This window comes from Sander vitreus, chromosome 20 (genome assembly GCF_031162955.1).
Source record: "Sander vitreus isolate 19-12246 chromosome 20, sanVit1, whole genome shotgun sequence".
Taxonomy (NCBI): domain Eukaryota; kingdom Metazoa; phylum Chordata; class Actinopteri; order Perciformes; family Percidae; genus Sander; species Sander vitreus.
Genome location: NC_135874.1, coordinates 22,059,135 through 22,072,977, shown reverse-complemented (window position 1 = coordinate 22,072,977; position 13,843 = coordinate 22,059,135). Strand labels below are relative to the sequence as shown.

Genomic DNA, 13,843 nt, shown 5'->3' with positions numbered 1-13,843 from the left:
GTGAACAATTACGTACAGATAAGGGGTCCCATTATATTCACTATGCAGAAACAACGACTATGTAACTATCTATGTGGTATGTAATATTTAGGCTGGATTTTGGTTTGGATATTTAGATCTGCTGAAATAACACAGTAGCTAGAGAGGTCTTTATATTAAGTGCCTACCAGTAACAGTCACAGTGTGGCTGAGGCTGCTGGTCTCCGAGTCGATGTGGAGTGTTGTCAAACTGGCTACTTCATGTTCATCACAGGCCACTCCCCCTCCCAGGCTGTCTTGGTCCAGTGAGCTGCCTTGACCTCCTCCCCCAGACCCACCTCCTCCACATGGTTCTGAACTGAAAGTAAAATCTACAAAAACAAAATGTTGACCATTATACATTTATTCAGGGCTTACATATTTGCAAGGTTTGCTAATCAATGCAAATCATGGATATCTATTTATATCCCACAACAGCAACTTACAAGGACCATTTCTTTTGATTTTGACAAGACTTAAACTTTGAAATTATGGTCATCTTTATACAAAATTGAGTCACATCTTCTGTAGCAGGGCCTCAGTTGGTATATATTAGTTTGATAGTTCCTTACTATCAAACTTGCAGTTGGAGTACTGAAAGGCATTAAAGGAGTCCGACTGGCTGTCTGAGCTGATGACATCAGAACCGCTGGCACTTGCAGGTGACGTCCATTCTGAGGGAACCCCCGGATCATCAATAGGACGGAGATCATCCGAGGGTCGTGATCCAGGACTCTGACCTGCCTCCAGGAGCTCCGGCAGGTCCCTGGGAACCTCCAGACTTCCCGGGCTGCTGCCACGACGGCCCTGTGTATCCAAAAGAAAGCAGTGTGTAAATGTAATTTCAGTGGGGGCAGCGCTGGTCTTCAGTAATTCATACTTTCCACGTTCCAATCGTCAGCAGTGATTGGCCACCAAGCTGTAGCTGTTTTCTGACTTTAATCTTTAAATCTGCGTGTGCGTGTGTGTGTGTTGTCCTCACCGCTGTTCCTTTGGCCCTCAGTCTCTCCTGGATAAACTCATCCATGAGGTCAGAGAAGTTTGGGTTGGTGCTTCCTACGTCACTGGAGACTGGACGAGCTTTCTGGACCACCTCCTCTTTGTTAGCTAGAGGCAGATATACGATGATCAATGTCAAAGACAGAGAGTACCCGTCATACACACAGAAATGATGGAAGATGGGGATGAAGATTCACAGGTTGGACAGGCAAACAGACGAGATGAACAAACACACAATGATAGACAGTGGCATATCCATACCTCCACAAACCGCTCAAATACACAAAACTGAGTAATAACTTCGAGTAGTTTGTAAAATTATATTATATAATCAAGTGACTGTAGCCTTGGAGTGTCCAAGTTATTGCTGTGGATACTTGTCGTGAGTTGTTGTTGTGTGTTTAGATATTATATAAATATTACAATAACCATACAAAAAACTGGAGCTTCTCTCTGAATTGTAAGAGATATCCTGATGTGTATGTACTGTAGTCCCTGAAGTTAGCAAAAGACTGATTCAACAAAAGCCACAACACAGCAGGCAAACCCACCAGAAAAGCAATGCAGGAGTTATTCACAACATGCACAGCGAGACGGTCACCTTGTTAGGTCCAAACAGGCAGCATATCAGAGGCCTACATTAGTGCGGTTATGTTACTACGAGTTATGTTGATGTTAGCTTGGTAGCAATGACAGCAGTCAGTGTGAGTTTGTGAACTCTGAAAGCAAAGAGCATCCATCAATCCCAAATCAGATGGAAGTCAATATGCTGCCTACAGTATTAAACAACTGATCTTTAATTCCTAAGCCTGTGGCTGACAGAGCTGACCGAGTCTGGTCAAGTCCATAACCCAATACCAGGACTTAGATCAATAAAGCTAAGCTCAGTTATTGGACACAGAATGAAAAGATTTACTTTGCTGCCACCTAGCTGATGAAAATTTCACCTTGCTGCACATTTTTCCTTCAAGAACCAAGACCAGAAGCCTCCACTGACAGCATGGCCTCTTACCACAGGACAGTTAAACATCACTCAGGGCAGGACATTGTCCTTCCCAGATGTGGTCAGATGTGCAACAAAGCAAAACTTTCAAACTACAGAGGTCAGTTCAATAATGCATTTCTGTCATTTTAGTTTTAAATACGTATTAGAAGAATCAGTATCTCGCCGCGGTGATCATATGAAGGCACCTGAATTTGGTAGCAAACCAATTTACCAACACATCCCAAAATTGCATTTTGTTCTGACTCTTAAGCATTAACCTTTAACATTACGTCATCTCCGCTTACAGTTTATATGTTATTCAGATACCTCTTCTAGTCTGGATGTTGAATACCAAGGAAATAACGGTCTACAGGTAGACTGTTATGGTTATTCGCCATCACATCACCAACAACAGGACTGAGACTTGTATACGGTACAATATGTTGGCCTGAAAAATAAGATCCCAATCCGTTTTCCAGTGACATTATTGTACTCACATGCCTGCATATACAATGTATTTCACACTGGGACTACAGCATGAAAGGATTGATGCTGTTGTTGCAGTTCAAATAAAAAGCAGCAGTATAGAAATGCTATGCTGTGACTTTAGCTGACAGTAGTTATATTTTGCACAGCCTTCGCCCTCCAACGCGCCTTTACGGACTTGGTCTGCAAATCTGTGCACTGAATATTTACGTGTTCTGTATGTGCTCAGCCCATCAGGGTGAGCCTATTTCTGTGTGAGAAAAGCTGTCCTATTGAGTTATGCGTTTGACAATGACTCTGCATGGCTTCCTTTTATAGGGGCAGTCCCCATGTGGTTGTGCAAGTTCATTCAAATTGGTTGAGGAAATACACGCACATTAGTAGTGCTATGATCTGTGAAGTTTTGTGGTTAAGCTTACAAGGCCCTGATGGAGGACTCCACCACCTGTGTTCATAGAACAAGGACTAGGCATTAACACCAGCAATCATCGAGTTTAAGTAGTTCAACACACGGCCAGACAGACAACCAGACAGTCACGGCACATATTGTCTAGTTTTAGTCTGCATTGGGTACCAGATGATTGGGGTGGATTCCACATCAAGGCGGATTCAGGTGATGAATCACGGTGCTTATCAAACATCTGATCCTCAGGACAAAATCATTTAAACCCAGTTCTGCAGCCTGCTGCCCCGAGAATTAGAATGAATAGAAAAAGCTGTAGCTGCTGATTCAAATGTGCACTGATCATGTTCGATATTATCTTACGGCAGTGTACAAGGCAAATAACCGTTCAAGACTGTTGGTTTAAAAAGTGCATACCTTTTCTTATCCATTCAAATTCTGTGTATACTACTCTTATCAAGATGGCTATTCTCATATAAGGTCTTATGCTGCATTCTAGTGGCCTGAGAATGAACTACAGCAATATGTTAATGCATATAAACTAGTGTTTGCTTTTCTAAAATAATCAACAAACTCAAACCTTCACATCTACACATGTAAATCTAAATGTAACCAAGCGCTGATGGAAATGCCACAAAACATTTGTGGGCTTTCTGTGAGGTATTATGTAAAGCCAAGTTGGTATTCTTTTTATCTGTGCGTTTATCTTTTCTACAGGCACTTGTGTTTTTCTGGTGACTGTGGTTTCCTCCTGTGCAGCTGAAGAGGGGCCGGAGTCCAGGGAGGAGGCGAAGGAGGCACGAGGAGGCCGCATGCAACACCGAGGAGAGGGAGAAGGAGGTGGAGAAGAGGGGTAGGAGGAGAGGATGTTAAAATCCCAAAGCCCTAGAAGGAAGAGGACAGGAGGAGGGGGAAGGGGGCTTCCGAGGTAGAAGAACAGGTGGGAAGGTATGGGAGGAGGGGGATCCTTGACAGGAGGCAGGCTGGAGGAGGGGCTACGTTCAAAAGGAAACACATCAACAGGGAGTTTGAATTTCAGTCCAGCAGCAAGATGATGAGTGTCAGCCAAAAAAATATCATTCCATCATAGCAAACCAGTTAAAAACAGCCAAAAAGTAAAAGAGAGTTGATGGTGTTTATGTGTTGATGAGTATTTCTTTTCCAAAGTTGTATCTGTGTCCTTTGTGAGCGCTTCGTTCGTTGCGATCCTCACCTGGCGTTGTCGTCTTTCGCCCAAAGTAGCCCAGGACGTGGGAGTAGAGGTCTCTGAGCGATGCGTCACCCATGGCGGCCCGGCCCTGCCGCTGTGGCGACGAGCCTTGGGATGACCCCTGACCTCGGGGCCGTGGCTTCGAAGACAGAGCGTGAACAACAGTCTTATAGACGCCACCAAGAAGAGCCCCCTGGTGGTGTCGTGAGGCAGAGCTGCCAGGCTCCTGGGACCGTGAGCGAGAGGCTCGAGATCGCAAGGCAGAACGTCCCAATCGGCCACGCACACCTGACGACACGCCAGAGAAACCTGAACTGCTTGATAACCCCTCTGAGTGAGCCTCAGAGCCCAGGTTGGATCCCACACAGGATCCGGGATGTTGCTTGTCCTTGTCCCCTCCAGTCCCAGCCCTGTTTTCCAGGTCTCCAGCAATTGCTGTGTTCCCTGCACCGCTGTAATCCGTAGCAGTCCCAGAGGCCACAGAGCCAAACTTACCTGCACCTCCTGTCCCCAGCTTTGCCCCTGACCCTGCTCCAGCTCCAGGCCTCTCCCCAGCTGAGTGGCTGTGTGTGTGGAAGTGACTGAGGCGGCGTAGCCTGGCTTTCCAGTGAGCCTCTTTACTCTCAAGGGGGTTGTGGAACTGTACTGACTCAGTCGAGGGCCGGAAGCTGACATGAACACCCCCAGAATGGTGCCTTTTTGTGCTGATACGGGACATCTTGGCTTTAGTCGGGTCTGACGTTTGATTCAATTCAGTGCTGGATTCTACTACGTTAGTGTCTTGTCTAATTAAAATGGACCTCTCATTTGCTGCTGCAACTTTATCACCCTGTTTCTCTTCTGCCATTTCCCTCCATCCATCACATTTCCCTTCCCATCCTTCTGCCTTTCCTGCATTCCCTTCTTCCTTTTTCTCCCCACTGTTTCTTTCTAAGCTAGCAGTCCCCTTAGCATTGGGTGACGGCCATTGACACTGCAACTCCAGGCACTCATAGATGCTTCGCTGCTCTGCTTCATTCTCCTCTGTTGAATCCACACTGCTATGTCTCACTGATTTACTTACCGGTCTGTCCTCTTTACAAGTCTGCCTGTAGTCTCTCACCACCTGTCTTGCCTCTCCTACCTGTCCTGTGTATTCCATTTGTGTTCTAGCAACTCCTGTTTGCACAGGTAAAGTTACAACACTGCTTTCTAGTACATGACCAGGACCATCTCTCTCTCCTGTCTCCTTCTTCCTTTCACTTCCTTTGTTAGTGAGGTAGTCCCTGATAGAGGAGAATAAATCATCCTCCTCTACCCCAGCCCCCATTTCACCCTCCTCTACATCAATTTCCTTTTCAGATGAAAAGGCAAAGGCAGAATCCCAGTCGCTTACCCAATCCGTACTAGAACCTCGGCTTCGAGAGCCAATCTGGTGCCAGAACTGGTCATAAACATTACCATCATCTTGTCTCTCAGAGGAAACAACACCATTGGAGAAGGTGAAAGGGGTGGGAGAGGGGGAGGTGAGGGGGTGTGGGAGTGGGTGAGCTGCGTGGTTGTTGGCTGCGAGTAAGGAAGAAGTTGGGGAGTGGTGGTGGGGGGGGTTCGGGATCGAAGTGGAATCCCTCTGGGGGTCTTCACCTTTGACCCGCTCAACGATGAAAGGCTCCATGATGTCAGAGGCACTGCTGCTCCTTGCGAGGGAGGAAGGGGCATGGGCATCCAGGTCACAAGCCCCTCCCTGGAAGACCTCAGAACAGGAGGTGGGAGGGGCCTCCTCGCTCTGGGAAGAGTGGCGCATCCGAGAGGTGCGGGATGTCAGTGTGATCGGCGGATCCTCAAGGTCTGATAATTGGGGGAAGACGAAGGAAGGGGAGTGAGGTTAGTGGAGGGGTAAATGGGAGTAAATACATGTAGACGCACGTATACAGATACCTATATAGATACCTACAAGAAAATCTGCAAATGCATAGAGCCAAAAACAACAATAAGTATTATAAATATTATAGATTTAATCAAAACACTGATATTATTATTATTATATAATTTGTTTGTGTGTAAAGGAGTTAGTGCTGAAGCGATCTAATCTATGGTCCTTAATCAAGTCAGAGCAACATTACTGGGGGCTGAGACAGTTTGTTACAACTTTAGCAACCTCAACCAGCAAAAGCTGTCGACAAGAAGACCACCTCCCCTTTAAAGTCTACTTTAACGTAACAGTATTTACTTCTTGAGATCATTCAGGAGTGAAGTCATTGTAATAGCACTATGACATCCCATGAAAAGACAGATTAGGCTAAGCAGGAAAAGTCATACCACAAAGGACATGCACTAACTCTTTGTTGATTAGCCTCAATGACATATTTTCAATTGTACGAAAACCAAATCTATTGTATTTAATATTTCCCTTATCTGTTATATCCATTTGGCAGTTTTCCGTTAAATCGGATGTCAAATTGTAAATAAATGGCAACCTTTAGAGAGCTGTGAACATTTAAAAGAGACCACCACAAAACGCACACCACAATTATACATACAAACCCCAATTCCAATGAAGTTAGGACGTTTCGTAAAAGGTAAATAAAAACAGAATACAATGATTTGCAAATCCTTTTCAACCTATATTCCATGGAATACACTACAAAAACACGATATTTAATGTTCAAACTAATAAACTTTGTTTATTGTTCATATTCAATTTGATGCCAGCAACAGAGGCATGTTTACCACTGTGTTACATCACCTTTTTAAACAACACTCAATAAGCGTTTGGGAACTGAGGACACTAATTGTTGAAGCTTTGTAGGTGGAATTCTTTCCCGTTCTTGCTCGATGTACGACTCAACAGTCCGGGGTCTCCGTCGTATTTTGCTCTTCATAATGCCCCCCACACTTTCAATGGGAGACAGGTCTGGACTGCAGGCAGGCCATTCTAGTACCCGCACTATTTTACTATGAAGCCACGCTGTTGTAACACGTGCAGAATGTGGCTTGGCATTGTCTTGCTGAAATAAACAGGTACGTCCCTGAAAAAGATGTTGCTTAGATGGCAGCATATGTTGATCCAAAACCTGTATGCGCCTTTCAGCATTATATTTAGCATTGGTGCCTTCACAGATGTGCAAGTTACCCATGCCATGGGCACTAACACACCCCCATACCATCTCAGATGCTGTCTTTTGAACTTTGCACTGATAACAATCTGGATGGTCCTTTTCCTCTTTGGCCCGGAGGCCATGACGTCCATGATTTCCAAAAACAATTTGAAATGAGAACTGAGTTAACTGACAATGGTTTTCCCAAGTGTTCCTGAGCCCACGTGGTGATATCCTTCACATAATGATGCCGGTTTTTAACGCAGTGCCACCTGAGGGATCGAAGGTTACGGGCATTCGATGTTGGTTTTCAGCCTTGCCGCTTATGTGTAGAGATTTCTCCAGATTTTCTGGATCTTTTGATGATATTATGGACTGTAGGTGATGAAATCCCTCAATTCCTTGCAATTGTACGTTGAGAAACCTTTTTCTGTACGTTTACGCAGTTGATCACAAAGCGGTGAACCTCGCCCCATCCTTGCTTGTGAACGACTGAGCCTTTTGGGGGGATGCTACTTTTATACCCAATCATGACGCTCACCTGTTTCCAATTAACCTGTTCACCTGTGGAATGTTCCAAACAGGTGTTTCTTGAGCATTCCTCAACTTTACCAGTCTTTTGTTGCCCCTGTCCCAGCTTTTTTTAGAACGTGTTGCAGGCATTCAAAATTAGTGAATATTTGCACACAAAAAAAAAAATAAAATAAAGTTTATCAGTTTGAACATTAACTATCTTGTCTTTGTAGTGTATTCAACTGAATATAGGTTGAAAAGAATTAGCAAATCATTGTATTTTGTTTTTATTTACATTTTACACAACGTCCCAACTTCATTGGATTTGGAGTTTGTACAATTAAACAAGTAAAACAATAAATGACTCTAGCAGAGGATATGATAATAAAAAAAATAATAAAACAGAACAGAAAGGGAGGAGTCAAATGAAATGCCACCCCAAGAATACATGGCATCAAATGAAACATCACCCAACATCGGTGATAGGGAGGTCAACGAGAAGGGCATAGAAAGAAAGGGGAAATAGATGCTTATAATAGGCAGAAAATAATGCAGGCAAAAGGAGTTAAAGAAATGACGGAGGGACGTCCTGTGCAGGCATGCAGGTTAACGGGAAGAGAAACAAGCAAGCAGACAGGAAAACAGGTAGGTCAAGTGCCGACATGTCAACAGAAACAGAGACACATAAGCTGTCTCCAACTACCTGTGAACAATTCTACAAGCAATAATTAACACTAACTGACAGATGTCATTCTTTGGTGTCGGCTTGGTAACATTTCATTCTGTAAATAGGCAAAATTTAAATGTTAAAAACAATAACCCAAATAATTTAGGGAGATTGTGAAGGAAACAAGTTCTTAACAGTATTAAAAGGTGCAGTATGTAAGACTTTCTGTCATATTTGCTGAAACTGCCCCTATGTTCCAGTAGAACTACATGAAGCAGGTAATTAAAAAAAGAATCTGGCTCCTCTGGCACCACCTACAGCCTGTAGTGCGATTTGCAAAAATCCAATGCTCCCTGTTCAGATGCACCAATCAGGGCCGGGGGGGGTGTCTAACTGCGTGTCAATCACTGCTCATGCACACGCATTCATTCTCCCTTGTGGGGGGGAGGGGCTTATGAGACAGTTTTGGGCTTTAGCAGAAAGGGGGGGAGGGACTGAGAAGTTGTTGATGTTCAAATTCTTTGGCTAAAGCCTGGATCTTCACAATCCAACTACAGCACCTTTAAGACAACGAGCCAGTGTCCAAAAAATAACTCAACTTTGTTTATCCATTTGTTACATTCAATCTTAAAGCAATGCCGATCAGATTATTGCACAGCTTCAGGAGAATGATGCATCTTTGATGTTCAAGCATTTCTAAAAACTGATTATCCCAGTTCCAGGTCAAAAAGGGAAAGGCTGTATCACATGCAAACTGTTGCTTCAGTAATGACACATAGGCAGTCAGAAAAATGATAGAGACGAGAGGACAGGCATAACGTTTCAGTTTCTGACAGATGTAGAGACAAGTAAAGTTTCCAGAAAGACAGGCAGGCAGGCAGGCAGTGCAAAGAGTGTGTACCTGCCAGCTGGTCGGCAAGGGGGGGTAGTAAAGGGTGGTGGTGGTGGAGGAGGACAGGAAGAGGCGGAGCCAGAGCAGGAGCACTCTTAGCACTGCGGATAAAGGCTGAGGACAGCAGAGAGTCCCCCGTAGAGCAGCTACGCAGGGCTGAAGAGGTTAGAAGAACAGATAGAAAAGAGACAGAATAAGGGGGGGGAAGAGTGTGAGACAGAGAAGAAAGGAAAAGGCAATGAAAGAAGGAAGCAAGAGGGGAAAAGAGGGTATTGTTGAAGTGATGGTGAAGAGGTGAGTGGGAGAAAGGTGGATATATGGGCGAGGATGGAAAAGTGAAAGGAATGAAAACAATGACATGTCAAAAGACAAATTATTTATAGGGAAGAGACAGATGACAGGACAGCGTAGAGAAGAGGAAGGTTAAAGGGTGGACGAAGAGGGAAAGAGACGGGGAAGGTGAAGGAGTAGTGAGACAGGGTTAGCTCTGGAGGAAAGACAGTGAGACAGTACGACACTTGCGGCAGCTTGGCACTCTACAGGTCAAATCTCTTCTTGAGACCACGATACACAGGAGCACTACATTTGTTAATGCTCGTCAGATCCACGTTTTACTTGCAGTCACAACACATGAGGTTATCTGTAAGTTTGACCAAGTCTATGACTTTTTAAATACATTCACAGTTGAATATGCAACTGAAGAAATGCGACAAAACAACTGCAGACCTGTAAGAATGTTGGTTAGCATGTGTGGACTCATTTCTCACAGAAAAAAAAGCACATTGAGAGGTTTTAAAACTTGTACAAATGGTGCTAAACCACATAAAATGCAGTTTACAGGCCCAGAGAAGCTGCCAATCTGAGCAAAGGGTCTTTTTTATTAATGTTTAATAAACTACTTGGACATATTTAGACTTTTGTGGTTCCTACAGTTACCCTGCAATTACCATATTCTTGTATGTGGTTGCTTCTTAGAGTCCAAATATTTTAGCATTTATTTTCGGGTTATGCACGTATCATCACTGATAATTGGAGCAAAACCTAATTTATTGAAACAAAATGAGTTCCCTAATAGACCCGACTGGTAGTCAACTTAGGCCCGGTTGCCCACCTGGCTTGCAATACACTGGCGGAAACCCTTCCTCAATACAGCATCTCCGTATCAGTTTAATAGAAAGAGCCTGTATTTTTGACACTATTGAAAATCATACCTTCAGGATTTCTAAATACCCTGGTATACCGTAATTGTGTGATACAGCTCACGCCTATACTGTGATTCATAAAAAGGCAAAGTGGCAGAATTTTTTTTAATTAAAATTAATTTAGTTGTGTAGACTGGGTAAACCCAGCCCGATCTGCCGGCGATTTGATTTCGCCCTGCAGCTCAGGCTGGAAACCTGTACATTTTTCTATCCTGTTTCGTTACAATTTTGCGGGGACCAATCACAAACTGGCTTATCCACCTGGCGCGCGATTGGCGGGTTTGACACGATGACGATAGAGAAGCGACCAGGCAGCTTTTTGGTTTACATTCAACATGGCGGCCACCGAAGGGCAGCAACCTGTTGATGCCGCTGTCGCTGCGACGTCACCTGGATCGTTGGTCTGATTGGATGAAGGACTATCCAATTGCGTACAGAGTCATTTGAACTATGTCCGTTGATCACGCCTCTTGTGCAGTAGAAAATACAGAGCAGACTCCCCAGACTAATGTTCAATCTTAAAAGATTGAGCTTGGTCTGGTGATAGCCAGGCTGTTAGTTGTGTGCATTGGGAAAGATCCTTGTTGATACATGCTTTTAAAGCAATTTAAGATATGCATGTGCATGAGTCATCATCTTGCTCTAAGCTAGTACTGGTATTTCACTTTGGTGTTATGACCATTTCTTTCACACAACCAGATAAATGCTTTGCATAAACAAGACTCTACTGAGGAGAAGGAATAACAGTAAGCATAGCCTGGAAAAGAGGTGGAGATGTCAAGTCAAATAAAAGTGACTTAGAGAAGGAGAAGTGGTCTTAAAGTGACTATATGTAACTTTTTCCATCTGATGATCATAAATGACCTGTAACAGCAAACGAGACTAACAGTGAAAAGAACGCGATTTTTATATAGTTTCTATTAATGCCTTTGCCCGGGTCTGATGTTTCCTACGAAGTTACAAAATGATTTACGGCAGGTAGACGGTGCTACAGAGCACACCTTCTGACGGGTTACAGATTTCGGCATAACACCGGAAAAGCCTGTGTTATTGTATCCAGCCAGGTAAAGGTAGCACAAGATTTCTTTGTAGAGGCCTAATATATAAAGGCCTGTATTTTCATTTTATTTGAGATGTTATCTGCTGTAAGTTATTACTGATACGGGGCAGGGCCATCACAGAAAAGACGGAAATTAAACGAAGAACAACTAAAAGCTAAAAGGGAAAGTGTCAGGCTCAAATCGGTCTTTCAACAGATGGAGACAATTACAGGATTGTAAAGGATTCAAAGCAGACCCCGAATTGGCCCTCGGGTATGTAATATGTCTATTTCATTCATAAAATAACTGTCCGTGTTTGTGTTGGCCTACTCTTTTCTTTTCCCTTGTCCCCCTGTACTTGTGTAAAGCGTCCGTGGGTTTCATGTAATGCGCTATATTAATCTAAGTTATTATTACGTTGGTTGCTACAACAATCTCTTAATGCTTTGGCTCGTGACACAGTGACAACGTTGATACCCGGTTTAGCTCACGATACATCCAAAGTAGGCTAAGTTACCGTATGCAACACTTGAAATGCAACGATGCATCTGTAATGTATTCTCTTATTGTAAATGAATTATTATCTGTCTGAGCAAAACATTCATCGCGACGATATGACCTCCCCGTAACGCTAACTCCAAGACCTTTACGACAGCAAGTGTGGTAAAAACACTACCGCTTTTGTCCAAAGGGGCAGCTGAAATCAACACAAACTGAAAGTTACATATAGCCACTTTAAGTACGCAGAGGAAAGACCGGGCACATGTTTTTTTCCAATAGTGTTCCTCTTCAACACTCACATACACACACATGCACATACATGCCAGCCAGTTTAAAACAAATTCACAGAACAGTGCCTTGGAGTTTGTGCTATCAAGATGACTAAACGCAAAGTTGTATGGCCTTTAAACATAGAACTTGAGGAGGACAGTCGCGTAAGACGAGGGATACTGACCAACAGTCTTCTGGCGAACAATACTCCTAGCCTTTTCGATGCCTGGGGAGCCAGCAGTGGTGGCACTTCGCTGCCTCATGGCTGCTGCCTGGCCTGGTTGGTCTCTGCTCCAGCCTTTAGAGAAGGAACGATCCACAATCTGCCGCTGGCCCTCCGAACCTATACCTGGTGTAGATGGATGGAGTGGGACATCATTTCTCAATGCACATGTAATGGTACTTATATCAGGAGATATGTTACCTCTATCTGTAACTATGCACTGATATTATTAATAAAGAAAAGGTTGAGTGTACAGATGTTGTTGGTAGGTTGGCATGTTTTTATACGAGGGCTAAAAGAGTCTCTCGTGTCAGACCAACCTTTTCCTTTATGTTTCTTCTGTTTTTGCTCACTGAGTTTGTCCAGAGGCAGCTCATTCAGATCAACACTGTACAGGTTCCTGGCCAACACCTGAGACACAAAGACATACACACTGCTTTAAGACTTTCATGTTTACTATACCATACTGATTAAGACGGCAGCAACATAGCTGACTTAAATTAGTGCTTAAGTCAAAAAGCAGATTTTTCATTAATTCATTAATCGACAATAAGTGGACATGGAAACAGGAATTAAACTTCTGCTTCCTTCATTATAGTTCTCTACTTCTCTAACGACCATTTTTGACCTGCGATGTCATACTCAGGTGACTCGCTATAAAGTTCATTAATAACAAAATGTTTGTTTCTCAGTTAAAAATGACATGCTGAAATCCAATGAAATTATATTATGTTAAAACACTGAATGAAGTATAATGCTTGGAGGATACATCATTAAAATTACTTCCAGTACCTTGGTGAGGGTCTCCATGGTGAGTGACCACTCAGTGACCAGTTCATCCCAGCAGGTAAGAGAGGAGAGGACGGAGAGGAGGTCGTCCCACAGTTCTCTGCTGATGTAGACATTTAAATTCCCCTTAATCCAGGCTACTATCAGCGTCTGTACAGAAAGAGGGGAATGAAATGACAAACAGCTATATTAGAAAAGGTCGTATTCCTGCTCTCTATTCATTGAAACTAAATACTAGTCAGCTGGGTCATCACAATTAAACTTCATTAAGGGGTTCAGAAAATAACTTTCAGAAAATAATATCACACCATTGTTCAAGCAGGACTTCTTTTTATTGCGTTTACTAATATTACTGTATTTTAAATAGAAAAGATAGCAGCTGGATACTTGAGAATGCAAGACCAACATCATATAATTCAAATAAACTATTTTATTAGTGCTTTTTACATCATTTTGACTGATAATAGACAAAGAACATCTTTGTTTTATCAATCTTTGTAGCCAATTACATGTTAAGTATTTAGAAAACCACAAGCCAGTCTGTCTCCTAGAAGCTGGGTTGATGACT

General features: G+C 43.3%; 1 protein-coding gene across 8 annotated transcripts in view; it reads right to left on the bottom strand.

Annotated features, from left to right (window-relative positions):
- The window catches only part of ralgapa1 (Ral GTPase activating protein catalytic subunit alpha 1), a 73,101-nt gene that overhangs the window by 47,738 nt on the left and 11,520 nt on the right, over nt 1–13,843 (bottom strand). For 5 of the 8 annotated variants that reach the window (XR_013503691.1, XR_013503692.1, XM_078278375.1 and 2 more), the window contains exons 15-21: nt 13,279–13,425; nt 12,807–12,897; nt 12,448–12,612; nt 4,105–5,928; nt 1,001–1,125; nt 591–825; nt 168–350 (exon numbers count right to left, since the gene is read on the bottom strand). Coding sequence is in view for 6 of the 8 variants with exons in the window: in XM_078278375.1 (XP_078134501.1) it covers nt 168–350; nt 591–825; nt 1,001–1,125; nt 4,105–5,928; nt 12,448–12,612; nt 12,807–12,897; nt 13,279–13,425 (2,770 nt within the window). In the remaining 2 variants the exon portion in view is untranslated. Of the gene's footprint in view, nt 1–167; nt 351–590; nt 826–1,000; nt 1,126–4,104; nt 5,929–9,259; nt 9,407–12,447; nt 12,613–12,806; nt 12,898–13,278; nt 13,426–13,843 lie in introns of all 8 variants that reach the window. The other 3 variants (XM_078278381.1, XM_078278379.1, XM_078278380.1) reach the window with 3 other exon arrangements.